Below are 27,807 nucleotides of genomic sequence, written 5' to 3'. Positions count from 1 at the left end.
GGTGCTGGTCATATAATTAGAATATCATCAAAAAGTTGATTTATTTCACTAATTCCATTCAAAAAGTGAAACGTGTATATTATATATTCATTCATTACACAGACTGATATATTTCAAAGGTTTATTTATTTTAATTTTGACGATTATAACTGACAACTAACGAAAATCCCAAATTCAGTATCTCAGAAAATTTGAATATAACTTAAGATCAATACAAAGAAAGGATTTTTAGAAATCTTGGCCTACTGAAAAGTATGAACATGAAAAATATGAGCATGTACAGCACTCAATAGTTAGTTGGGGCTCCTTTTGCCTGAATTACTGCAGCAATGCGGCGTGGCATGGAGTCGATCAGTCTGTGACACTGCTCAGGTGTTATGAGAGCCCAGATTGCTCTGATAGTGGCCTTCAGCTCTTCTGCATTGTTGAGTCTGGCATATCGCATCTTCCTCTTCACAATAAAGGTCAGGTGAGTTTGCTGGCCAATTAAGAACAGGGATACCATGGTCCTTAAACCAGGTACTGGTAACTTTGGCACTGTGTGCAGGTGCCAAGTCCTGTTGGCAAATGAAATCTGCATCTCCATAAAGTTGGTCAGCAGCAAGAAGCATGAAGTGCTCTAAAACTTCCTGGTATACGGCTGCATTGACCTTGGACCTTAGAAAACACCATGGACAAACACCAGCAGATGACATGGCACCACAAACAATCACTGACTGTGGAAACATTAAACTGGACCTCAAGCAACGTTGATTGTGTGCCTCTCCTCTGAAACCCATGTTTTGCATACAGTACATCTGTGCGTAGTGGTTCTTGAAGCACTGACTCCAGCTGCAGTCCACTCTTTGCGAATCTCCCCCACATTTTTTAATGGGTTTTGTTTCACAATCCTCTCCAGGGTGCGGTTATCCCTATTGCTTGTACACTTTTTTTCTACCACATCTTTTTCTTCCCTTCACCTCTATATTAATGTGCTTGGACAGAGAACTCTGTGAACAGTAGGGATGCACAGGTTGACCGGCCATAAATCGGAACCGTGCCCTGAACACGAGTAGACCGTGAAGAGATGTTCAGATCAACTTCTCACGTGTTGGATGAGAAACGAAACGGACTAAACTGTGACATAACTGAAATTTTTTTTTGTAAAGTAGAGCTTGCATACACATTTGAAAAGCCAGAAGTAAACGTCAGTTCTGCATTAGGATGATTATTTTTATTTTACCTTAAAATTACATAGACTTAATTTGATTTAAAAATCACCTGCTGTTGCACACTCAAAAAAAGTGTTTTTCATCCAATTACATTTTTTAGGGTAATTATTCACATCTATTTTTTTTTACTTGAGACAATAAATTATTTATTTTTCATTGGCTCAAGTAAAAAAAATATAGATGTGAATCATTACCCTAATTTTTTTTTTTTTTGGATGAATGAAATACTTTTTGCATCTTTGTTTTATTCGCACCAACATTATTTGATTTTAACATTTTGGAATAATGTATTTATATAGCATACTTTTATTTAGTCTCACTGGTAAAGACAAAGCAAATTTAAAAACTGAAACAAATACTAAACACCGATTAAGAAACCTCTTATTGAATGTGTGTTGATTTTGTTGTTTGGATTGTAGAACTATGCAGTTATTGCCTTTAATTTCACATGGTTACAGTTAATCTTTTAATTTGAGGCCAGTTCTCTGTAGTTTCAACACAATTCAAAGACAAAAGCTAAATGCTGATGTTTGTACCATCCATGTTTGTATTGAATGTAGGCTACTTACTGTGCAGCTACTGCTGTTAATTTCAGACGGTTACTGTTATTGTTTTCAATAGCCAAAAGCCAGTTTGGCCTATTAAATACCAAATAAACATCTTGTTTATGCACACTTTCCTTCTTTCTTGTTTGTTGCTTAAAGATGATTAAAAAAAAAATCGGAAATCGGTATCGGAATCGGCCAGTTTGCTTGTAAAAAAATTGGTATCGGAATCGGCCATTAAAAAATCATGATCGTGCATCCCTAGTGAAAAGCCAGCCTCTTTTGCAATGACATTTTGTGTCTTGCCCTCCTTGTGGAAGGTGTCAATGGTCGTCTTTTGACTGTCAATTCAGCAGTCACCAGTAGCAAATTGACCCAGGTGTCTTCAATATTGAACCTTTTCACAATATTCAAATTTTCTGAGATACTGAATTTGGGATTTTCTTTAGTTGTCAGTTATAATCATCAAAATTAAAAGAAATAAACATTTGAAATATATCAGTCGGGGGGAAATTAATGAATATAATGTACAAGTTTCACTTTTTGAATGGAATTAGTGAAATCAACTTTTTGATGATATTCTATATGACCAGCACCTGTGTGTGTGTGTGTGTGTGTGTATACATATATATATATATATATATGTGTGTGTGCGTGCGTGCGTGCGTGCGTGCGTGTATCACGGTTTCCACTCTGAATAAATTTTTTTAATGGTTCACGAGCACTAAATCAACATGAAAATTATTTGATTGAAGACACTGAATTCTGGAGTAATGTAAAATTCTGTCTATATTGTATATTCTTCTTTATATTTAATACTCTATATTTTTGTACTCTATTCTTGTAAAATCATGTACATTTATATTAGTTTTTTGTGCTCTAATACGAGTGAATAAATAAAACAAACTGTTTAAAGGGAGGATTTATTGCAATTTTCCTTCTGTTGAGTAATTTCCATTTGTATAATAAATATAAGTATCATTGTCTGAAAGAATTATTTGTTATTTTCATTGTGAAAATTAAAGGGCCAATAATCATTCCCAAGTTCACCAATTTATGTGAAGTAGCCTATGATATAGAAAAAGTCAATAATATACCAACCAATGGTCCAGCATTTAGAGTTATCTTTTTACTTAGTTACTCATTACCAAAAAGCAAATCATATCACTATTTCATTAGCTGCTGTTGTTCTGTCACAGTATATGTTCTAGCACAGTGTAGGCTGTAAAGGCAGGTGAGGAATAGGGCTGTATATTGTTGTAATTAATTTGTGAATAAACCTAGTGGACCTCTAGCTGTAATGTTAATTTAGGTGTTTTTTGGCTTTGCATGAATATAGTTTATAAAGAGCTGTATGTCTGTCTGTCAACACATTACCATTTGTGGTTGACTGAAGGGCAGTACTTGTGTGTGTGTGTGTATAATGGGAGTGTGTTGATTTGTGGTTCAGACTCTTATTTTCCTGTCAAACCAATCCTTATCAACATTGTTGATTTTCTCCATGCTTTATCTTGCAACTTGAAAAGTAGCCATTTTCTCATCTGGTTCCTGCATCGCCCCTTTAAAGTCAACATGAAATCAAAATTGACCCTACTTTCTTAATCAATGCATGTTCTTGGCCTTGTAAATGAGTAATCTGTGCATGTTGTCTTCATAATCACAATCATCTTATTACAAAACGTAACTAAGTCCTTATGGGCAATTGTATAATATTAAACAACAGCCAAACAGTATTTTTTGGGTGTTCTTTTAGCAACTTATTATTTGAGCCTGTGCTTCCTAAAAGCATAGTTTGCCAGCTAGGATTTAAATTCCGTTTTTACCAACAAAGTTCAATGATTTGATGTTTCCCGAATAGTTCCAACGAACACTTGCACAGCATTACAAAGTTGTGTTGTTGGAACTTCGGCTCTTAACTTTGTGGTTAGAAGGATATTTACTTGTTAACATGACAAATTGACTTGAATAAGCATAGAAGCAAGCTAACATATAGTACAATCTATGTCTTTTATTACATTCATTCAAAATTTCATTCTACGTTTTTGAAGAGAGGTCTTCTCGGGTCCTAAAATCTGTTTAGGACCCAAATCGACCCAAATCACTTAATACCAGAACCCCGATGTGCATAAATTCATTTTATAAAAGAAAAACCTGACCTGATACAGACTCAATAAAATTAGAACCGAATCAGACCCGACTCGACAGCATTTATTTTTTAACCCCACTGGACCGAACGTAAACGGTGTTGACGTGTACACAGCCTGCAGACCCGCTGTCAGTAAGGAAAAATCCTGCTGACTGATTTTTGCTGCTGCTCCATTACTTTCATTTATTTATTATCACTTTATATTAATGCCAGGCTGATTGATAAAATTATTTCTGAATTGGCTTTCAGTTATGAGCAGTGGATTAGAAAAATAAACGTGATACCTTGATAAAAATTTAATTTATTAATAAAGTCTAATAAATGATGGATTTGCTAGTGTTGTCTGCAACACTACCTCATCTCTGGCAAAGGGCATCTGCACATATAAAAGAAAAGCCCTGCATGAATATTAGGGGTGGCACGGTTCAACTTTTTTCACAAATAAATACAATAGAGTAAAGATACAAACAATAAACAGTGATTTTCAGGTTTTTTTTTATTTTTATTTTTTATGTAGGTCTAGCATAAGTTTGCACTTAACACAAAAGCAGATTTTAATTATATTACCTGAGACCCAAGGCCACTAATACTGAACCTGAGCTTTGTCTGAGGCACTCGTCGAAGTTTGGTCTTGGTTCAGATTTTGGGATGTAAGTAAAAATGTAAAATTATGGAAAACTAAAATCCTCGGATTCCATTTTTATTGTTTACAGCAATAATCTGACATTAATTTGATCTTAAATTGATTAATTAGCAGAGGTTATCACTCTACCATTTGACGGTAACAAGAAATAAAAAAAACAGGTTGCAAACATCATTTCACGCCAACTCAAAACATTCACGGGGACACTGTTGATTCATATTTTATTCTGCAATTCATAATTTCTCATTTTCAAGTCCACACACTGTCAGAGCAGAACATCCTGATAGTCCACTCTTCCCTGCATCATTTCTGTCTTCCTTCCCTCTCTCTGCTGAGAAGGAAAAATACAGTTTGCCCATTCTGAATGAGCAGGAAAAAAAGGCAAGCACATTATGTAGGATGGCAGGAAGAGAATCAACAGTTTTTGGCGCCTGAATCGGTAGGGGAGCCCCTCTGGGAGAAAGAAGGGGTGAGGTGAGAGAGGAGAGGGAGAGAGAGACGGGGAGGAAGAGATGTCAGCAGGTATTACTATCACTGTCATTGTGCAGAGAGAAACACCCTCGTCATGCTTACTTACCCTAAAGGAAGAACATTTGGGGAATAGTGTGTACCATAAAATGACCATATTGTGAGTTTTGTCTGTTAGTTTGTATGATTTGTGTGTGAATTTCTAATAATTTTTTCCTCCCCCAATATTTATTTTTTATTTTTTCAGTAAGTGTAAATGTGAGTGGGATTGGTTTGTTGTTGGTTCATTATTGTAGTGATTGGTAGATGCAGTATATATTAATTAAAATCAGTATTTGCTGATAAAAGCTCTTAAAGCATTAAATAAATAAAAAACTGGCTTTATTTAGAATTCATTTTTTGATTTTTTATTATAAACATAATTGGATGTGTGTGTGTGTGTGTGTGTGTGTGTGTGTGCGCGCATTTTTCTTTTTTAATTAACTTTCAGGACCAGGTTCATTTCATTTTATTTTATTCAAATGTGCATCATATACGCATGAGCATTTGTGCATTCAAATCTATGTATTGTTTGAATGTACATATTTTGTGGGTGGGTGACTAGTAATTTGTTATTGTAAATGGGGTGTGTGTGTGGGGAGTCCATTATAAGTGGTGTTAGAGTTTAGCGGATACGTGTAGGACAGTCTAGAGCGGAATGCATGGAATGCTGGGTATCGTGCTGGTTTGCTCATTGTGGCAAGGCCATGTGTGCACGGGACGGGATACAGCTTGTGTGCACGTGCAGGTCTGGGTGTGTGCTTCTGATAGATGTGTTTTGATAACCGTTTCAGTTCTTCAAACCGGCAGCTCATGATTCTCCGGTTATTAAACCGATTTGTCCTCTCTGTGTGGAAGCAGAACGCAATCAAAACAACCAGTGCTGATGATGACTGGGTCCTATTCATCAAGCAGGTCTTGTGGTTAGTGTCTGGAACACACTGAACAGATTTCCTGCAGAGCTCTATGTACCGTTTCTCATATGGTGGGCAGATTTGCCATCATTATTGCACTGTGGGATCAAATGCATTTTTTTTTTTTCCGGAAATTTTATTCATAGACATCAGTCTGAGACTAGTCTAAGATGATATATTATACTACTAGTAGGGGTTTGGGGGATTACCCCATGATTTATTTACCCTCAAGCCATCCTAGGTGTATGTGACTTTCTTCTTTCAGACGAATACAATCAGAGTTATAATAAAAATATCTTGGCTCTTCCAAGCTTCATAATGGCAGTTAATGGTGGTCGAGATTTTGAAGCACAAAAAAGTGCATGCATACATCAAAAAAGTACTCCACACGGCTCCGTGGGGTTAATAAAGGATTCCTGAAGTGAAGTGATGCATCTGTGTCCATATTTAAAACTTTATAAGCCATAATCTCTAGCTTCTACTAATTGTCATACTCGCGTTCACTGCGTTCCAGTGTATGACGTAGGACTGGGGTTGTCAAACGTTCCGTATAATACAGAATCACCCCGAATTTAAGGCATCAAAGAAGCGCTCCGTATGAAAGTTATACGGAAGACAGTTTGTCCCGGCATACACGTTTATGTAATGAACGTGATTATTGATCATCAGCAGCATCCAACAAGGCAAGAAAACATGCAGTCTACCTGAGGGAAGAAGTCTTTCACCATTGTAAATTCATTTTGTCGAATAGAGGAAAAAAAAAACTTTTTTTTTATTTTTTTACTTCTAGCGTATTAAACTTGGACCTCATTATTGAAGCACAAAAGGAAATAATTTATTTTACAGAATTCTCTTTTTAAGGCCTACAACACACAGCTGGTAGGGACTACAACAAGCTTCTTCCTCACAAACCCTAAAATTCCCACGGGAACATGCAACAAAGAGGGTGAGGCCATGTTGGGCTGCTTTAGAGAAGAAAAAGAGTTGTTGTAGTAGATTGTCACTGTTATAAATTTAACAATTACTCTACAAAAATGCTACAACAGAGTCATGTATTCTGCTGTACTAAAACTTTAGTAAGGGTAAAACAGTATATCCAAAGCTAACATAAACAGAAGTAGCATTTACAAAGAACAGCATATCTACAAAGTATGAGATAGCAAAAAAAAAAAAAAAAGGCATTCTGAAACGTCCTGGAAGAGCCGTGCTTCTGCTCGATCCTCTTCACTAATATTCTCTGATTCGGGCTTAAATTGATAAGGCAATATTGACACCATTGCTTACAATACACCGGAGCACATGCACCTACCCATAATGCTAAGGGGCATGATGTTTCTGGACAACGTGCACTAGAAGTTTAGTAAATCACAACATGTCCTGGGCCGGCTAATCAATCTGAACCAATTGTGTATTTCTGTGGGAGGGGCTTCATAGAACCAGGAAGTCAACAGTCCGTATTTAGAAGAATGGAAACAGCGGTGTAATCTAAAGGTAAAAAATTTGAAAAATTATGCTTTTTTTTTTTTATGAAGCATGTGCACCCCATAAACCAATCAAATCTTCGAAAATAACTGATTTACCACCACATTTAATTTGTATTAAATACTTTCATTATATTTAATATTATATTCTTTTGTACTTATATTATACTTAGATATTTTTCTTAGACAAATGCATTTATCCACTTCAGAAGGATTTTATTATCCCCTTGGAGCTGTGTGGAGCACTTTTTGCTTCAAAATCTTGACCACCATTCACTTCTGAAAGAAGAAAGTCATAAACGTCTAGAATGGCTTGAAGGTGAGTAAATCATGGGGTAGTTTTCATTTTGGGGTGAACTATCCCTTTAGTGTGAACTGATCAAATGAGAAACTGAAAAAAAAGAAGCCCACACAAGTAACAGATTGAACAAAAAAAAATACACTAGTTCTATCTCTCGTCCTTTTAATCAATTTTAGTTATTAATCTTCAGGTTACCATCTGCAGCATCTTTATCATTGTTAGAAACTTAGTGATGAATAATTCTGCAGATGCTTGTGGGGCGTAGCAATCATTATATTTACAAATTTCTGTATTCATCTCGCCACATTATTATGAGGAGATCATCAATACTCATACATCAATGTGTCTAGCACTTTTTGAATCCTTTCTGAGTCTCTGCTTGTGAGTATGAGGGGGCAGCTGTACTTGTGTTACTTGTATTGAAGATGTCACTCATGATGGGTTTTGTAATGTTATCTGAAAAGACTGCACTGGACTGTCTCATTGTTCTAGTGGTAGCTGCTTGTCTGTAATCCTGAATTAAGTGGATAATTCTCTCTCTGTATGGGGCATGGGGGAAGCCATAGCTACACAATGTGTGTGCTCCTTGAACCCACCCTGGCCCTGCCTTCCTCACGGCTCGGCTGTTGTTCAGTGCTGTCTGGGCCGTTCAAAAGAGATTTGTACATGAAGTGCATCCTCCTGTTTACAGACATCTAATGGTGGCCCTGATGTTTCACTTCAGCCAGCTGCTTTTGACTGATTTAGATATTTTATTTTAATATTTTATTTTATACATTTAAAACTTTTTTTTTGTATTGATTACATTTTTTTATATTAGTTTATTTTTATTATTTATTGTATCTATACAACACATTTAATTGTTTCATATTACACTTTTTTTATTTAGTTTTATTTAATTTATTTTAGCTATTTTTAATTGTTTTTACTATTCTTTATTATTTAAGTTAATTTATCATGTTATTTTTTTATTGTAATTACAACATTAGAAGTATACTTTTAATATTAAAAAAATGTACTTGATTTATTTTTGTTGTTTATCAATAATTTCATTTTAACTTTGATTGCATTTTATTTTTATCTTGCTTAATTTATTATTTTTGTATTTATTAATTAAATATAAAAAATATATAAAATTATATATATATATATATATATATATATATATATATATACTGTACAGACCAAAAGTTTGGAAACATTACTATTTTTAATGTTTTTGAAAGAAGTTTCTTCTGCTCATCAAGCCTGCATTTATTTGATCAAAAATACAGAAAAATTGTAATATTGTGAAATATTATTACAACTTAAAATAATAGTTTTCCATTTGAATAAACTTAAAAATAAAAATTGTATTCCTGTGATGCAAAGCTGAATTTTCAGCATCATTACTCCAGCCTTCAGTGTCACATGTATCATCCAGTCTATCACATGATCATTTAGAAATCATTCTAATATTCTGACTTATTATGAGTGTTGGAAACAGTTCTGCTGTCTAATATATTTGATGAATAAAAGGTTAAAAAGAACTGCATTTATTCAAAATAAAAAAAAATTCTAATAATATATTTTCTTTACTATCACTTTTTATCAATTTAACACATCCTTGCTGAATAAAAGTATTGATTTTATTAAAAAAAAGAAAGAAAAAAAATTACTGACCCCAAATTACTGACCAGTAGTGTATATTGTTATTACAAAATATTTATATTTTAAAAACATAGCTTCTTTTTTTTTTCTTTTTATTCATCAAAGTATCCTAAAAAAGTATCACATGTTCTGAAAAAATATTAAGCAGCAGAACTGTTTCCAACTTTGATAATGAATCATTATATTAGAATAATTTCTAAAGGATCATGTGATAATGATCCTAAAAATTCAGCTTTGCATAACAGAAATAAATGATAATTTAAAGTATAATAAATTTAAAAACAATTATTTTAAATTGTAATAATATATCACAATATTACATTTATTTCTGTATTTTTGATCAAATAAATGCAGGCTTGATGAGCAGAAGAAACTTCTTTATATATTGTAATTTAATTTTAATTAAAACATTTTGTATTTAAATTATAACATCATTATTAGTATTTATTTTATCCTCTTTTTATGTCTAAATTTACTAGTTATATTTTTATTCTTATTTATTCTTCGTATTTAATATTTTTTATTGTATTTACATTTATTATTTATTTTAGTATTGTAACTTATTTCATTCCTTTTATCTTATATTATCATACTTAAGATTTTTGTTAATTGTTTTCAGTTTCTCTTTTGTGTTACAGTGCCTAATGCAGGCCGTGGGTGCAGCTTTTTGTATGGAGCGAGTTCTTCTCTTTGTGCGGCTGGGGCCTTTGTGACCTGAGCATGTTCAGAGGTGCTTGGCTCTACTCCGGCTCTCCGCCTGGCCACTGCACCACAAAGCTCAAGGCTGCCAAGCACCAGCACTCTTTCATGCCCTTTCAGCTCAGGAAAAACCATTCTGAATTTGAATTTGAAACATTTTGACAGAGAAAGATGGAGAGGAGGAGCTGAGGGAGAGATAGAGAAGGTTACCAGGAGAGAATGGGATGAGAGGGAAGAAGGAGCGAGGTAGTGTAAAAGAGAAAGGTCAGTTTTGTCCCATGAGATTACAATGCAGTGACCGTGAAAGTGCTTAAATAAACAGTGTGTGAGAGAGGAAGAGCCAGAGGAGGAGAGACGGGCACTGGGAGGAAGGGAAGGAAGGGGAGAGAGAGAGAGAGAGAGAGAGAATTGTTGACAAGGAAAGGAAGTGAGTGCAGAGAGTGAGGAAGTGATGTGGAGGGTGAAGGGAGGGAAGACTGAACTTTATTAAAAAGCTACAATACCACAATTAAAGGTTGAGTGAAAGAGATGAGAGGACCAATGGACCCCCTCTTCCACTTCAGGATGATAATGCCTCATGTCTTCTGAGTTGATAGTTCTGACTGTGTGTGTGTGTGTGTGTGTGTGTGTGTGTGTCTGTGTGTGTGTGTGTGTATGTCTGAGAGAGGGGGGGGGGGGAGTTTAGGCTTGTTACCTCTCTCATTGTTTCCTATTGAGACATGATGTTATAATGCAACCTTGTCTTAACTAGTTGCCACTGCAACAAACAACAGGACATTTTGTCATTATTTTGTATGCACTGTGAAATCAGTTGATCAAATGTTCCCTGTTGTCCAAACATTGTCCATTTTTTAAATCATTTTAAAACATCCTGCCATGTGAAACTCCTTATGTATTAAAACCTACCTGTTTCTCTGTAGCTTATTTCATTAGTTCCATGCAGTGATAATTTGACGTTGCACATTATTATTGTTTTAAGTGGCATTGTTGTTGCTCAAAACTAATTCTGAAATAAGTTTGCTTTTAAGAGGTAATTGGTAACTTTGGATCTGAATCAGTTGGGGGAAAAGTAACACACCTTTGTAGAAACACAGAATGCATTGATTTAAACTGTAGAATAAAATGTATGAACTGTATTACAGGTCAGTAGCAAAGTAGCATTCCTGCTGACTTTCTTTTAGGAAAAAATTTTTACTGACCCCAAACTTTTGAATGTGGTGTATACACTGTAAAAAAGTGAAGTGACATTCAGCCAAATATGGTGACCCATACTCAGAATTTGTGCTCTGCATTTAACCCATCCGAAGTGCACACACACAGAGCAGTGAACACACACACACACTGTGAACACGCACCCAGAGCAGTGGGCAGCCATTTATGCTGCGGCGCCCGGGGAGCAGTTGGGGGTTCGGTGCCTTGCTCAAGGGCACCTAAGTTGTGGTATTGAGGGTGGTGAGAGAACTGTACATGCACTCCCCCCACCCACAATTCCTGCCGGCCCGAGACTCGAACCCACAACCCTTCGATTGTGAGTCCGATTCTCTAACCACCAGGCCACGACTTCCCCTTAAAATATGGAAGTGAAGTGACATTCAGCCAAGTATGGTGACCCATACTCGGAATTTGTGCTCTGCATTTAACCCATCCGAAATGCACACACACAGAGCAGTGAACACACACACACACTGTGAGCACACACCCGGAGCAGTGGGCAGCCATTTATGCTGCGGCGCCCGGGGAGCAGTTGGGGGTTCAATGCCTTGCTCAAGGGCACCTAAGTCGTGGTATTGAAGGTGGAGAGAGAACTGTACATGCACTCCCCCCAACCACAATTCCTGCCGGCCCGGGACTCGAACTCACAACCTTTCGATTGGGAGTCCGACTCTCTAACCATTAGGCCACGACTTCCCTTAAATAAAACATAAGTATACTAAAATGTAAATAAGGGGTTGGGTGAATATATCTAACGATATGATCATGCACATCTAGTCTGTAAATCTGGTTCCGTGATTAACGCTAAATCGCCATCTCCTGCTTTCAAATGGAGCGGCATTTAATAGACAGAGCCGTAGATCACTGACAAGCTACGCAATATCGCGTTCATTATCGAAGGCCATTTGATGCCGATTTAGCGGCAATCACAGAACCAGATTTACTGACTAGATGCGCATGATCATATTGTTAGATATATCACCCAGCCCTAATGTAAATCAAAGTCAGGAACAAAGAAGTCTTCTTTACAGGTGGATGGCTAAAGAGGAAATGGACCAGGTAATGAAAAGAGCCGGAACAAGCAGTGATTAAAAAAGGAGGAGAGAGCAAGAGAGGAGGGATGTGTGTGGTAAAGAGAGGCAGAAAGAGCCAAGGGTTCCTAGCCTATCAAAACTGTGACCCACTTTCGCAATGATGGATGCCCAAAGCCAGCTCAGATTTATCGTTATTGCTTATTTGCTTAGCAGGCGCCCTTTTCAGTGCAGAGCGGGGTTGAACACTGGAGCATGTAACTCTGGTGGCTGCTCGCCCTAACCCACTTACCAAAGTCAGCTGGGTCTGCAGATCAGAGAGGGGCACGTGCACAGCAGACCTCTACAGCGGCCCCTTACGCCAATCCTACTGTACAGGCAGACACCTGTCTCCAAACGCACTTTCCATTGTGTGTGCTTTCCTTTTTTCATTCCTTTGGTCATATTTCCCGGCCTTTTAATGACCCTCCGAGGAAAGGCACCGTCGAATGTACGGTAGCTAAAGGAGGAAGTTGTATTTAAGCGAATGCAAAAGGTTTTTAAAACAGCCAGAACCATCATTAGTCTGAGGTTTGGAAGTGGCGATGGAGGAAAGGGTGGGGCGGAGAGGGGCTGGCGTAGCGCCCGGCTCCAGATTGGCTGACTCCCAGACCACTGCATCTCTGGCCTTACATACCCCCTGGACACCCACAAGCACAGATTCAGAGATGTTCATGTGACCGTTATAGCCAATACAACACCTAACACGTAGGGCAATGCAAAAAACATGGATGGAATTGCAGAATCATAAAGTCGTAAAAATTGAATTAACTGTATTACACGTACTGTATCATGGCATTTGGCAATTTGGATGAATAAATCAAAAGTCAAGTGTCAAATTGCAACATGAACTAGTGTATGTGACTATTAAAGAGGAAAGAAGCTGTTTCTTAAATATGAAGTCTGTATGTCCCTGTGTGAATGACTTTTGTCTACTATACACACTCAAGCTCGTGTGACGCTCGTGGTGTCTCACTGTATGATGACATTTCACAACTGAGCTGCTCTAGTTCACTTCACCTGCTTTTCATCATTTCATAAATAAATAATAAATAAATAATATACACAGAAACCTACAAAATAAGTTCCATTTAACTTCAAGAAATTCTGACGTTATGTTGTACAGTAGAATGTACTTCTCAAAGTAATAATAACAGTTATACAGGTTAAACACAATTTTTTAAGGAATACATCGGAATATCCTGTTTCACCCATGTTTTAATTTTAACATTAAACATCTGTTGTGCAGCATTTTGAAAGAAGTTATGGGGGGAAATGAAACAGGCCATAACTTGACAGTAATTTTGACAGCCTTAAAAATGTTCTCAAACTTCTGTGGACTCCCATATCACTGTAAGAATTATTATTGTTGTTATAATTATTATTGATTTTATTTGATTTAATACAACTCAAGTTAATAGGGTCCAATGTAGTTTGGTTTTGGACTGCACTGTGATTTTGTTTTGGACCCCATTGACTTCCTGTGTGCAATAACAGTTCTTCAAAATATAACCTTATGTGTTCTGAAGAAGAAAGAAAGTGCCATGAGAGGTCAGTAAATGATAAAAGGTGTATGGATTGTCATTTTTGGGTGAACAATCCCTTTGCACAGTTTCCAAAATTGCTCTCTCTAATTGTGGCTCTTTTGCACTCCGTTGGTGTTTTATTAGTTTATAATGAACAAAATTCTCATTCATTTTTTTTTTTTTTTTGCGCTCTTGGGGTTTCTTTCACAGCCTGAAGTAGGTACTAAGTTTCTTTCATGGTGTTAAATGGGTGAAAAAAGACTATAAAAGAGCTTTTAAAATGCTTGGGGTTATTCACTGAAAAGCTATTTTTTTATGTAGGTATTAGCTTTATCTTTATTCAGCAAGAAAAGCAGCCAGTGTCCACTTCAATAGTAGAGCATCAGCACAGGTTCGCATAGAGGCTGAGAAGGCCATTTGCTAATCTTCTTCTTTCAGATCCTGACTTATGCACACACACACACACACACACACACCGCATGCTAAAGTCATCCCCTCCTGTTCTTTGTAGAGCTGTGGGTCCTGCTGACTCTTGGTGAACGGGGCGCTGTGCTAACAGGCAGAAAATAGACCCGGCTCTCTGTTTGAGCTCTGGCCTCAAGAGCCCCGGGCCGCACCGTTGCCCAGTGATAAACGCATTTGAAAACAGGGGGCACAAAAAGACTTGGCAAAGTCTTGGTGCCTTGCTAAATGCTAAACACCCCCCTCTTTCATACACATACACACGGTGCATTCCTTTTTAGAAGACTTTACAAACCTATCTCCTGCAGCTTTGCAGAGGAGCAGCCAAGCTCCGTGCTCCAAGCAAGCCTTAGCTTCTCAGAGCACAGAAACAGGTTTTTTGCACACGTTACACCGCTGCATGGTGATTAACAGGAGCATGTAGGTCAATCTTTAGCATCTGTGCGTAATGTATTAGCTTGAATGGATGAACGAACAAGCCTAATGAACGAATTAATGAATTGAATTAAGGGGCAATGGGTCTCGTTTGTGAATCCTGCATACATGGTTATCTGAGTGTAAAGCTTGTATATGAACGTTTTCACAAAGAAATTATGATTAAAATCTTGTAAACATTTCATGACTGAAAAAAATAAATGTACAAAAAATAAATAAACCTCCTGATGGCCATAAAATGTATGAAGATGGTCCTGTGAGGGACTCCCTTCCTAAAATATTAAAATATAATTTAATGCAAAAAGACTAATTTATAAATCTAAGAATAATATAGTGTGATAACAGAATTAATAAATTATTGGCTGTGCTAAAGCAAATTATTAAAATATTTTCTAGAAAATATTTAATATAAAAAATTAGCTTTCACACAACTTTATGCAGTTTTGTTTTTAGTCCTTCCTTGGGATGCAACATAATGAAATTGTTATTAATTTAAGAATAATTTATATTGATTTCCAACTCATCTTAAGTTAATACATTAAAAATGCATTGTAATGTTTTTTTTTAATCTCTTATAAAGCTTTTGTTTGTTATTCTTTAATCAGACTTTCTAATCTGAAGTTTATAAATGAGCTCTGATCTTTTGCCAGACACAAACCCACATTTATAAATGCATAGGTACACATAACACATTAGGACACATAGGAACACGTAACATATTAATAACCAGAAATATGGCATTTCCAGAATCCCTTTTTCACTGACCAAAAGAAATTCCCCTGCGTTAGTTGTTATAAAATGCCATGGACAAACGAATACAGCTTAGCTCAGTCAGAAGCGTTAGTCTTTGTCAAGTTCTCCTCAGCATAACGATAGAAATTAATTTTCTGGGGTGTAGTTACAGCTTTCCATGCCACAAAAGCCTTGTCCTGAAAAATGTTCAAATCAATATCACGAATTGCTGCACCTGCAGAACAACCTTGTTCTGTCCCCGCAAAGGTAACTACGGGTTGGTGCTGTTCTTTCAACTGGAACACGGTTCTCTCACACACTAAAAATGAATAATACATTCCTAGCGTGAACTCACTAGGTTTTTTAGCATGTGTGGAAAGCCATAACCTCACAGGAAACAAACTAAGCCCCTAACCACATGTGGCCCCACACCTGGCGCCTTTGGAGAGATAGAAAGAGCCACGCAAATGCTGGCACCAGAAAGGAAGCTTAAGGTCAGAAGTCCTGTTTGTTTTTGTGTGTGTGCGCGTGTTCCCTTGTTTCCTCCTCTACACTTTGGAATAACATCCATTAACAAAGGGTTTGGATCCTGCTCACTTTTAGGAAAGAGAGGGAGGAAACGAGACCTGAAGGAGGCTGAGACTACCACTTCAAGAATGTCATATAGAGCAGTGAACAGGAAATGGTTGTAGAAAATGAGATTAAGGGGTAAATAGGGGGGTACCAGATGGCCAAAGTGGGAGCCCAAGTAGGTGTTTGTCTGAACAGCTTTAATAGTCAGGTTAGACACAACATGGCTGAATGAACAGACACACACGGTCTGAAACGGTTGAACACATCAGAGCCGCATGAAGAGCTTAGCGGCTGTTAGGCTAGCGCTGAGGCTAACATGGGGTTTGGGGATGCGCCACATGCTGGAGCTTAGGTGGGTTTATCACAGGATGGGGCAGAGGGGAAGGACATATTTGTGGCAGGGTTGGTTTATTTCGTGAGGCAGTCTGAATGTGTTTTTGGATATGTGACAGTTTTGGAGGCTGTGGATGGCTGCCTTCACAGTCCCTGAAAGTCTTCCTGCTTTTCTCTGCATAACTACTTTGTATTTAGTGTTTACTAATCCAAAATGAGCATATGCACCGTGAGTAATTTGGTTTATGAAAATAATTTGTTTGCAAATACAAATTTGCCGCGCTCAATTTTTGTTGTTGAATCAAATTATGGAAAATTATTAAATGATTTATTCACTACTGAGAAGTAGCTGTGCATCACAAAAACTTGCCAGTCAGATTCTCGTTCTAATTTTAACAATATGGAAGGCTAGATTTTCTTTGTTTTTTTTAAAATACTTAATAGTTTTATTCAGCAAGGATATTCTTTACATTTATTTTTAACTTTCCATTAAATAATCCTAAAAAATATATATATATCAGTTATCAGCAGTACAACTTTTTTTTAACACTGATAATAATAAAAAACATGTTTCTTGAACACCAAATGAGCATTTCTGAAGGATCATGTGACACTAAAGTATATATATATAAAATATATTAAATATATTAAATTGTTTAATAATATCCCATATAGTATTGACTTTATAACTGTACTTTTGATCAAATAAATGCAACTTTGTTAAATATAAGAGGCTTATTTAAAAAACATTAAATACAGACGCCAACCTTTGAAATGGTAGAGTATAATATGTGTGAGTGTGTGCATATCTGACCCCATAACCCTGTTTATCATGGAAAAGAAGTGATTAATCTTAACTTTTAAATTGCTAGGTTCATGAGCGCATCTGTGATTTTGCTGGTCTAGAACCTTGTGGTGCAGTGGTGCTCAACTGGTTTTGCTTCAGGACCAGATTTTTTATTGGACATCATTTGGAACCCACCACAACACCAAAATTGTTCATTATATGGAATTTAATTTCAATGGTATCATGCTTTCGGCAGCCAATAATTCACAAAACTCATTGTGGTTGTCATAAGCCATGCATTCGTGTAGTCTGGGTCATATCTGATTTGTTGTGTATTTGTGCTCATACTTTAGGAAAATAAGGGCATATCATGCAGCCTGTCCATGTTGGCTTCATCAGAATTTGAGTTGCTTCCAAAAAGTGACACTTGAAAATCTGAATCTTTGACATCATCCAAAGCATTTTCTCCTTCAAAACAGCATATTTATTTTGATACTTTGCATCATTTTTCTCCCTGCTCGTGTTGGTGACCGACCGTCAGAACAGACCTGCGAGATGAGAATCCCTGGTGTCTGTGTTAACCCTACAGTGATGTAATGCTCCACAGTGGCGTGATTTTTGAGTTCTTCCCCGTTTTACTGGTTTTGAAGTCCTCTTTCAAACAGGCTCTAACAGGGCTGCATCTGCAGAGTGGCTGTCAAACCCCAGAGACTATCGTGACCTGATGAGAGCCGGGGAGAGTAAGAGAGCAAGAGATTGGCGGAGAGAAGGCGAAAGAGAGAACATGCAAGGTTGAGGGTTAATGGTGAATATGAGGACGACTTTGATACAGGTCATATGCACATCGCATGAAATATTTCTGAGTTAAAATGGGGGAGGCAGTGGGAGGAAGATGGTGCGACTGGATGAAAGCCTGCCATCTATATTGACCAGAAAAAACGTAGCACTGGGCAATACAGCTAAAAATCTCAATATTTTTCCATTTTTAATCTATTTGGCCTCAAGTCTAATGATGTTCTGCTACACTAGTTATTTTTATGCTATTTTCTGTTGGTTTAGGGGATTATTTTCTCTAACCTGCCCCCATCATTATCAAAAACAGTACAGTGGTATGCGTGGGATATTAATGTCTTTGCAGTGCATGCAGTAAGACGCTTTTTAAAACACTGGACTTTTCAGTCAGCACGCAAGTTTGTTCTACACACACGCAAATCTTTCATTACAACTAAAAATGTTTAAACACAGTTTAGAGATCAGATTCATTGCATACTATATACAACTTTTATATTGTTTTTATATTGGTACCTTTAAGTAAATATGGTGTTAATTGTTCCTTTTGTGCACTGTAAAACCCAGTGAGTTGTAATGAGTTTTTAATTGAGGAAACCGATCACTTCATTTAAGTTTAAAAATCAATAGTTCTGAATGCTTACTGAAACTTAACCATATTGGTTTAAACCATTTAATTTAATAACTGACTCTTCTCTTTCCTGCTAGCTAACTAGCTGCCGAAAGCACATGTGCTGATACAATAAAACACTATCAATGCAATCAACAAATGTCAATACTACTTTTAAACAAAGCAGTATAAAGATTGGTCCATGTTCGACTTAACCACAGGCTCTATTCTTCAGCATAACCCACAGAAACTATTTTTAAGTCTCAACATAACAGCAAGCACAAACAGATCTTCCCTTACACAAGTCTTGTGTAAAAATGCATAAAAGAGACTGAACTGAAGCAAAGCATGCTGGGAACTATAAATCTGCTCTAACTATTTCAGTTTGAGTTCTTCTAAATATAATTTTTGTGGCCAGTATAAATCAGGCTTTGTGTCATTGACTAAGTTAAATGCTTTGGTCATTGCATTCAGCGCTCAGCCGACAATGCTCAACACTGTTAAGCATGTTGTAATTAGAAACTTTTGATGCACGCTCACACACATATACAAAGCATTAGCATAAGTTGTGAGATGTGAGTAAAATTTGCATACTTTTTTTAAAGATGAACTTTCAAACACTATCACAATGTATACAAAATTTCCCATTGTTGTATTGCCCAGGCATGGGAAAATCTTATTATTTTTATATCTAAATTTCTTTTTGATTTAAATCATCTAATTTGCTCTTCCTCATGTTATTGTCTGCGATGGAGGGATGAACCACTGACTGAAAGTGCAGTGGAGCGTTGGATCCCCTTTGGGGAATGAGTACACTCTCTTTTTCTTTTGTTTTCTCTCACCCATTCTCTTTCTCACCCCTCTAGCCCCCTCGACTACCCTCATATGCCTTGCCTGTTGCCAAGGTCTCTTTTTTTTTACCCTTTCTGCTCCTCTCCTCCTTTGCTCCACATCCCTTGTTCCCATGCTGGTGTCCTGCCTGGAAGAGTTCGGCTTGGCCGAGCATACCAGCCCACCTTGAGTCTCAACCCCTCAACTAAATCCTTCATCTTTCCAAAAAAACTACAACTTTCTCTCCTTCTTTCAGTTCCTGTGACTTCACTATATATTGTCTTCTCAAAAACTTCCAAGTCCTTGTCTTCATGTATTTTTTTCCAATCTCTTATCAAAGCTCCTCAGATGAACCTGCTGCTGGCCGCCTCAGGGCAGCTCTACATAAATATGCCCTTTCCTTGTTGTTTGACTTCAGAGTTCTTATGAGTTTCCTTCACTGCCGAGTCCATCAGGACCCCCAACTTCCACCTTCACCAGTCCTGAAGCTCGAGGAGCCAATTAGCTCACCTGCTCTGACCCAAGCCCTCTCAACTCCCTTTCCTTTCCCAGCATGTTTTCATGTTGTTCTGTGGATAGCCTGGCTTTGTTGATCAATTATCAGGTCCATTTAGCAATTATGTTGCTGTGTACAGTAAGACGGAAGCGAGATTGCGTTGATCACTTGGTATGCGTGCCTTGTTGAAGCTGCTCTGTATTCATCCGCCGTGGTGAAATTGTTCGTGTTTTAATTATTCTCTTTTATAAAGGGATCAAAGGTGCTGCTGGCAGGGTCGGCCCCTATTTTCATTCATGTTCGCGCTAAGGCGTATACTCCCACACAACCTTTTTTTTTTTTTACTATGAATATGTTCTATTATTAAAAGCGTGAAGTGCCTGCTGTAATGGTATAATGACTCCAGTTTGGCTTCAGCACTGCAGGATTTAATCACACACAATATATGTGGTAGACATTATATGGATCTTGTAGGATAATCTACTGTGTCTGTATTTAATCATTTAATGATTTAATCATTTAAGATCTCGTGCCTTTTTTGTATTTGTAACGGTTCTGTGAAATGATATGATAACTATCACCCTAATTTCGCACCAAACCTGTATGACTTTCATTTTTCTGCAGAATACAAAAGATTATATTTAAGTTGGTAGACAAACAGTTTTGGTTACCACAGACTTCCACTGTATCAACAAAAAATACAGAGAAATTTCTCAAATGTGATCTTATTTTATGTCATACAGAAGACAAAGTCACACATGAATGTATGATAAATAGATTTTTCATTTTTTGGGTGATCTATCCCTTAGCATATTACCTGCAAATAGCAATATATATTGCCAAGATTTGCTGTCAAAAGCCCTGAATTTATGAGAATTAAAAAGACTTGCATAAGAAAACATAAAATAGATTCAAATTTTGCTTTTATTTATTAATTCCCGTTTCTTTCCAAATTCATTTATTCAGATTCTTTCATTTATATTATTTCAGTATTTTACAGTATAATTGTTGTTTGTTTTAGTTTGTATTTTTAGATTTTAATATTTAATTCTATTTGTAAATAGATTATTTATACATACAATTTATGCAAACCATTTTCTAATCTAGTTTGTTAGTCCGTCTGAGGTAAACTTTGCACAGGATGCATTTCTGTATTTTGTATTTCCCATATTTAATTTTTTTTTATTGTTGGATTGTTTTAATTGTAATAAATCACACAAAATTGACACATTCAATTGACAGCCCCTAGTGCATGAATCTGTGCATGAATCTGCATGAATTCCTCTTCAGTAAACTGATTTTTTCTTCATCATTATTCATGCATCCATTGAAGTACGTCAAGCCCAAGTCCACGGCAAATCTCAGTTCAAGGGAAGCAGCCACATTGAATATGACCATGATTACCACAGTTTACAGGGCCTAGCACCCCACCTCCCCACCTCCCACTCGTTCTCTATTACTCAGGCCATTTTCATTTTTCAGACTATCTGACAAAGCCTGACACTTTAACCTCTCTCTGCTGATTGCTTTATATCTCCTGTCCCTTATAGCTTCTTTTTCCCTCTCACTCCCTCACCTTTTTACTCTCAGTTGCCCTCTGTAAAGTAATATGTAAATGGACGAGTTGATCTGCCAGCTTTCAGTCACGTGTGTAAGAAAGTCGTTCTACATGCTTCATTTTAGTTGACAGTTCATAACAGAGTTTATTTACTTGTGTACATGTATTTGCAAGTATGTGGGTGTGTTAATTGAGATGTGTTATGCAGCTCGAGGGTGTTGATCATAAGGCCTTGTCTGAGTTACGTTTGACTGACTCCTGATTGATTCGGCCTGTCGTGGAGATTGAGCACCGATACTCAGTCACAGTTATTGATCAGCTCACTGGTTGTGTCATTGCTCGAGTCGCTGTGTGGAGGAGGAGACAGACCCGTAAACACATTTCCTTTACTTGTTTATTGCACTTTCATCTCTGCCGCACTGTAAAGAGAGTGTGCTAAGATTGGAAGCTCAGCTACACATAATTATTGGTGTCTGTGAATTATAGCAGTTTGAATATTATAACATAATGTTGTCTGACACTGTCAAAGTTCAGCTGCAGTTCTCAGATGCTATAATTGCACGATTTAGTCTTGCTAACCTTTTTCTCCAGAAGGTTTAACCATCTAAGAGTTCGATGGTTTTTCAGCGGCTTCATCCTAAAAACTTGTGTACTTTGAGTAATTGCGGTGCATTACCCCTCGATTTGAATTTCTTTTTTTTTCTTTTTTTTTTAAGTTGGTTTGAACTCTTGCTGTTACGGTCATGTACACTTATGTACATAAATAGCCATTTGATGCTTATTTTATATATTATACACAGCCTAAACAGCATATATTTGACCAAAATTTCAGAATTGTCAGCAAGCTGAATTTCTAGTGCGGTGAATGTTTAAATGATTACTAATGGATGGGATGCTACATTCTTATTCAAAACCTTTTGAATATTCACTAATTCAGTAAATTTTTAATTTTAATAAGATTTCTCCACGAAATAGGCAAGAATAAAATCCTGAATTGGCCGTACTCCATGATTCAATAACAAATTACTTGAATGCAACAAACTCATAATTACAACTTCAGAAGTGGTTTCCGATAGCACATGAAGGCACAATAAACAACAGAAAGAACTGAACACAAAACACAGATAACCTGTGACCGTAAGATTGCCATTGAATACATTTTCTTGACTTTTAGATCAAAAATGTGCAGGTATCTAACATTTCTAACTATTGCACCTCACTATTGTTTTCATATCTCACAAATGCAACTATTAATCTTGCAATTGTGACATTTTTTCCTCATATCTGACTTTATTTTAATCCTTATCTCACAATTACCCATTTTATATTTCACTCTAAATCTTTACTCTTCCATATAGGCCCATTCACAATAAGAAAAATAAAAGACTATATTTGCATCCACACCAACAGACCTTATTGTTTTTTTTATTTTAAGCGAGTGCTGCAGTTATGTCATCGATCACTTTAAATTCTCTTTAAACTCTTTAAATAATTTTTGGACGAACTATCACTTTAATAGCTGGATGGAATCTGATTGGCTGTCAGTGTTTTTATCGTTCATCTGCTGAAAAAAAAAAATCTTAAAACGATTCCAACCAAATATCGTTTCATCATTAAAGTTGTGGTATGTATTTCAGTATTCTAATCGAATTAGAACAATTATTCAAACTTCTATAGTTATAGTTGCCATCCTTGGTATGAATGACTCTTTATTCCTTAACCAATAAATATCCAATACCAATCACTAATGAAATTAAACATGAAACTGATCTTCAGATTAGTTTCTGAATGTATAATCCTGAAAAAACAAGAGAAAAGGTCAAACAAACTCTATTTACTCTGGTCCAGTGTTCATTTATTCAACTGTGACACCGTAAACGCTCACGACATGGGATGATTGTCCCTTCAGATGGGCCTGATTGATGAAAATTACATTAGCTTGACAGCTAATTAGCAACTTATGAATGTCTCAACACTGACCAAGATTGCAATATTTGTAAATATGACATTTGCTGTCGGATCTTGGATGGACTATGACATGATAGTTTGATGAAGAGATGATCTTTATCTTCATCTTGAATCACTGTTGATGGTTCAGTATGAAAGCTAATGGAAGGAGGGCCTCAGCCAGACCACATCTTGTATTTTCTTGGTTCTGTAATGAGTTTACAACAAAAATATTGAGGTAATTTTTTAACTAGGTCATAGTTGTGGGTCAGATACCTAGTTTACTCTCTAAGTTTCTCTGTTTCTCCCTCTGCACTCCATCTGTTTGACTCCCTTGCTCTTTCTTTCTCTGGTCTGCAGTCTTTCATTAGCCTTTTTCTGTCTTCTCTCTGTCCACCCACTTAACTCTGGATAACCCCCCCCCCCTCATTCTTCTGCTCACTTCCTCCCTCCCTTCTTTCTTTCTCAGACTTCCTCTGCCGCTTCTTCACAAAAGACTCCCAGTGACAGACCTGGACCGGCCACCTCGCTCTCACATCCTGTACTTCTTCTCCTCTGTGGCCTCCTCTCATCCCTCGCTCGCGTTCCTTCTCTGGCACACAGGCACGTTCGCAGTCAAGAAAGACCAATTAAAACCCATCTTGTCTTCTTGCTGTCTCCCACCAAACTCTCTCTAGGGCCACTAATTAAAGCAGAACCCTTTCTTTACCTCCCTCCATGTGTCTGTCTCTCCGCTCTCTAACCCTTCTCTCTCTCCGTCCTCACCTCTCTTCCATGGTTTGTAGTTGAGCTGCACTTCTTAAGTACCTGTGAACTGCAAACTTTTTCTTTTTTCCATTCTTTTTTTCTTCCTGTTTGGAATCCTTCCTTCCTTCCTTCCTTCCTTCCTTCCTTCTTTCCTCTTTCCTTTATTTCTGTTATAATTTCTTCTGTCATTCATACTTTCTTTTCATCTGTCTGTCTTGCTATCTTTCTCACTTTCTTTCCTTTTCTGTCTTTTTTCTTCCTTTTCTCTTTCTTTATATTTTTCTCTCTCCCTACTCTTCTTTTGTTCTTTCCCTCTGTCATATTTTCTTTTCTTTATTCATTCTTTTGCTCTTTCGCATGTCATTCTTTCTGTCTATTTTTAGTTTTTCTTGCTTTCTTTCTTTTTTGTTCTTCCTTCATTTCTGTCATTATTTTCTTCTGTCATTCATACTTTTCATCTGTCTGTCTTGCTATCTTTTTGACTTGCTTTCCTTTTCTGTAATTTTTCTGTCATTCTGTCCACCTTTTTTTGTTCCTATACTTTTTTCTGTAGATCTTTTTTCTTAAAATGTTTCTCTCTATATTTTTCTTTCATTCTTTCGTCATTTTCTACCTGTCTTTTTTCCATATTCCTCTCTCATTATTTTTGTTAATCTTTTCATACTTTTTATTTATTCATTTTTGTTCATTGTCATTCTTTGTCTGTTATTTTTTTGTTTTTCTTTCTTTTTTTCATTTTTGTCTACTTATATCTCTCTTTCATCTTTTTTTTTAATACTTTTATGTTTTTTATTCATTTTTATTATTTTGTTCTTTGTTCTTTCTTTGTGTCTCTCGTTCTCGCTCTTCTTGCTTTTATTTTATTGATGGTGTCTTGTACACACTTCCTTTTAAAATCAACAGTGTGTAAACAAATGGAAGCGTGAATTTATTTACCAAGCCACTAAGGGCCGTTCTATGCTAATTCTTCCCCTATTAGTGCAACTTGACTTTTGACTTTGGGTGTGTGGCAAGCGAAGGAAGGAAACCCTCACTAATTAGCATGAAGCTGTTATTAAGAGCCATGGTCTGTATCTGCTGCTGTGTGAATCTTTTGACCTTTCTGAATTCCTTAGGGGTTTTCTTTCCTTTCAGTGTTATTGTGAAATATCACTCCAGTAACATGAAAACTTGCTTAATTTAGCTTGCCCATCTTTACAATTGCAAGATTTGGCTGCATCCCTCTATCTGTATCATCTGGTATAATTCATTTTCTGACGCGTTAAAGCATTTGTTTCCCAGCAGTGACTGATCACTAAATATTCCACGGAGCGGCCAAGCGAGTGTGATTCAGTGCAGATCTTGCTGACGCATCTGAAATCTGTTCTGTGGACTTGGAAAAATGCCATTTTTAATGATTGTGGCAATGAATTTCTCTCATGATAGAAATACACCCTCTAATATACCACTCTTTCTCTCTCTCTCTGCCTCTCTTGCTCTCAGGTTAACAGGAGATGATTACTCTGTCCAGGTCAATCTGAGTGATTATCTGGATATACTGTGTCCACACTATCCTGCCGACCACCCGTCCAGCGACCCTGTGGAGACTCTGGCTCTCTACCTGGTGTCTGAGGCCCAGTTCAGGGGCTGCGTGGAGACTAAAGAGGCCATTAAGAGATGGGAGTGTAACCAGCCGTACGCTCCCTACGGTCCTGTCAGATTCTCTGAAAAGATCCAGCGCTTCACACCCTTCTCCCTGGGCTTTGAATTCCTGCCTGGACACCATTACTACTATAGCTGTAAGTGAGCTGCCGTCTGGAGAACATACACAAAAACGTCAATCAGACGGCTTAACCTTGAAACGGATGCATTTATACTAAATACAACTTAAATTACGATACAGCTTAATTTGTGCAGTGTAGTAAATAATGTTTTAACAGCAACTTAAAAAAAAAAAAATTACTACCCTGGTTAGCAGGCAGGAACAAGTCCCCGCTTTTCTGTTTATCTGCATGTGTATCTAATAATTCTTTTTAGGATTTATATGAATATTCATTAGAGTATAAGTGAAAATGCTCCTTTTTTTTCTTTTTTCTGGCTCTGCCCTTGTCCTCTTTTGGCTCCAAAAAGGAAGGAAAGATGGTCTGTGGCCATAAAATTACATGACAGTTTTCCTGTTTTTATAGATTTGGTTTCGGGCCAAAGCTTTTCAGTTCCCTTATTTTCCCCTTTTGGGTTAGAAAAGAACACTGTTTTCTTATTAATATTTATGTTGAAAAAAAAATGAAAAAAGCCTGAAGCTATAAGGTATATATATATATGTATATGTGTGTGTGTGTGGGATACAGATATTTAGTATGTTTTAACTCTAACCGCTTTAAATGCTAGATCAGTGATTTATTGTTATTTAGCCATTTTTACTGTTGCTTTTAAAACTTTGGAAGTTTACCATATTTCTATCAATGTGCCTGATCTGAAAGAGTGGAATAGCATGATGGAGCCAAGAATAGAAAGAGAATCAATATACTGTAGGAACCCAAAGTAAACGAAGAAAACCATTGACCATTGGAGGGTCTGCAGACACAGGGGTCTTCCTGGATGAAGGATGACGGTCGAATGGGAGAAAGTAGAAGAAGAGGAAAGAGTCTCCTTAAAAGAAAGAGTGGGACAACAAAGGTCAGAAAGAGGGTTGGAAAAAGAGGAAGAGACAGAAAGGGGGGAACATATCTTACATAAATTACAGCAGTGCTGACCTGGACAATAGAGCATTGTTCCAGCATGAGAGTGTATACACAGCACAGAGCCATTGTGTCAAACTTCACAAACCCTTCCCTATCCTGCTCGTGTGTGTGTGTGTATGTGTGTGTGTGTCTATTGTTCACTTCAAAGAAAGCGTAACAATGTGTCTGTCTTTTTAATTGTTTAAGCTCAATCCTGTAGCTGAAAACAAGGGATCAGTGTGTCCGATCTAAATTCAAGTTGTAGTTTGTCTGTGTGTGTTGGTACAAGCAAGAGCATTCCAGGATGAAACAGAAGAGATAACTACTAAAGAGTTGTGCTTTCAAGACAAAAACTGGACTTTAATACAGGAAGTACCTGTAAATGAGTCTCCCATTGGATTGTTTCCTTTTAGATTAACAACATGGATCGAGTTTTCAGCTTCACTGTAATGAAATCAACAGAGAGACATGAGTCAATGACATGATGCCATTTTTTATTATTGTTGTTGAAAGATACACTTAAAATTTACGTAAAATTCATTCATTGACTGAATACACTTCTATGAGCATGTTTGTTTCTTTGCCTTAATCTTTGCATTCAGATTAATGTCATTTAAAAAAAATATATATATATATTTATTATTATAAAAAAAAAATATTACAGTTAATACAAATAAATATTGAACTGCAAAACCGCTTATTAATATTTAAAAAATGTGCCTGCCAAATTAGTCATGGACATGCTGAAAAAAGAAAATAGAAAAAGAAAAATATAAATAAAATCTATACATTGAATACATTTCTATGAGTGTGTTTTACTTTGTACTAAAATTATAATTTTTTTTATTTCTTAAAAATAATAATAATTGTTATCATTATAAAAAATATTAAATTATTAAAATT

The 27,807-nt window shown here is 36.6% G+C and overlaps 2 protein-coding genes across 2 annotated transcripts in view; one reads left to right on the top strand and one right to left on the bottom strand.

The window, feature by feature from the left end:
- The window catches only part of LOC132102990 (protein S100-A1-like), a 207,260-nt gene extending 179,609 nt beyond the window's left edge, over positions 1 to 27,651 (bottom strand). Inside the window, exon 1 of the mRNA XM_059507766.1 lies at positions 27,647 to 27,651. The gene's annotated coding sequence lies outside the window, so the exon portion shown is untranslated. The remainder of the gene's footprint in view (positions 1 to 27,646) is intronic.
- The window catches only part of LOC132102989 (ephrin-A4-like), a 44,868-nt gene that overhangs the window by 6,867 nt on the left and 10,194 nt on the right, over positions 1 to 27,807 (top strand). The window contains exon 2 of the mRNA XM_059507764.1: positions 25,688 to 25,983. Coding sequence (XP_059363747.1) covers positions 25,688 to 25,983 — 296 coding nt within the window. The remainder of the gene's footprint in view (positions 1 to 25,687; positions 25,984 to 27,807) is intronic.

The sequence above is a fragment of the Carassius carassius genome, chromosome 24 (assembly GCF_963082965.1).
Source record: "Carassius carassius chromosome 24, fCarCar2.1, whole genome shotgun sequence".
In the NCBI taxonomy this organism is placed as follows: Eukaryota; Metazoa; Chordata; class Actinopteri; order Cypriniformes; family Cyprinidae; genus Carassius; species Carassius carassius.
The sequence above is the reverse complement of the archived record's forward strand: the minus strand, read 5'-3'. Positions and strand labels throughout refer to the sequence as shown.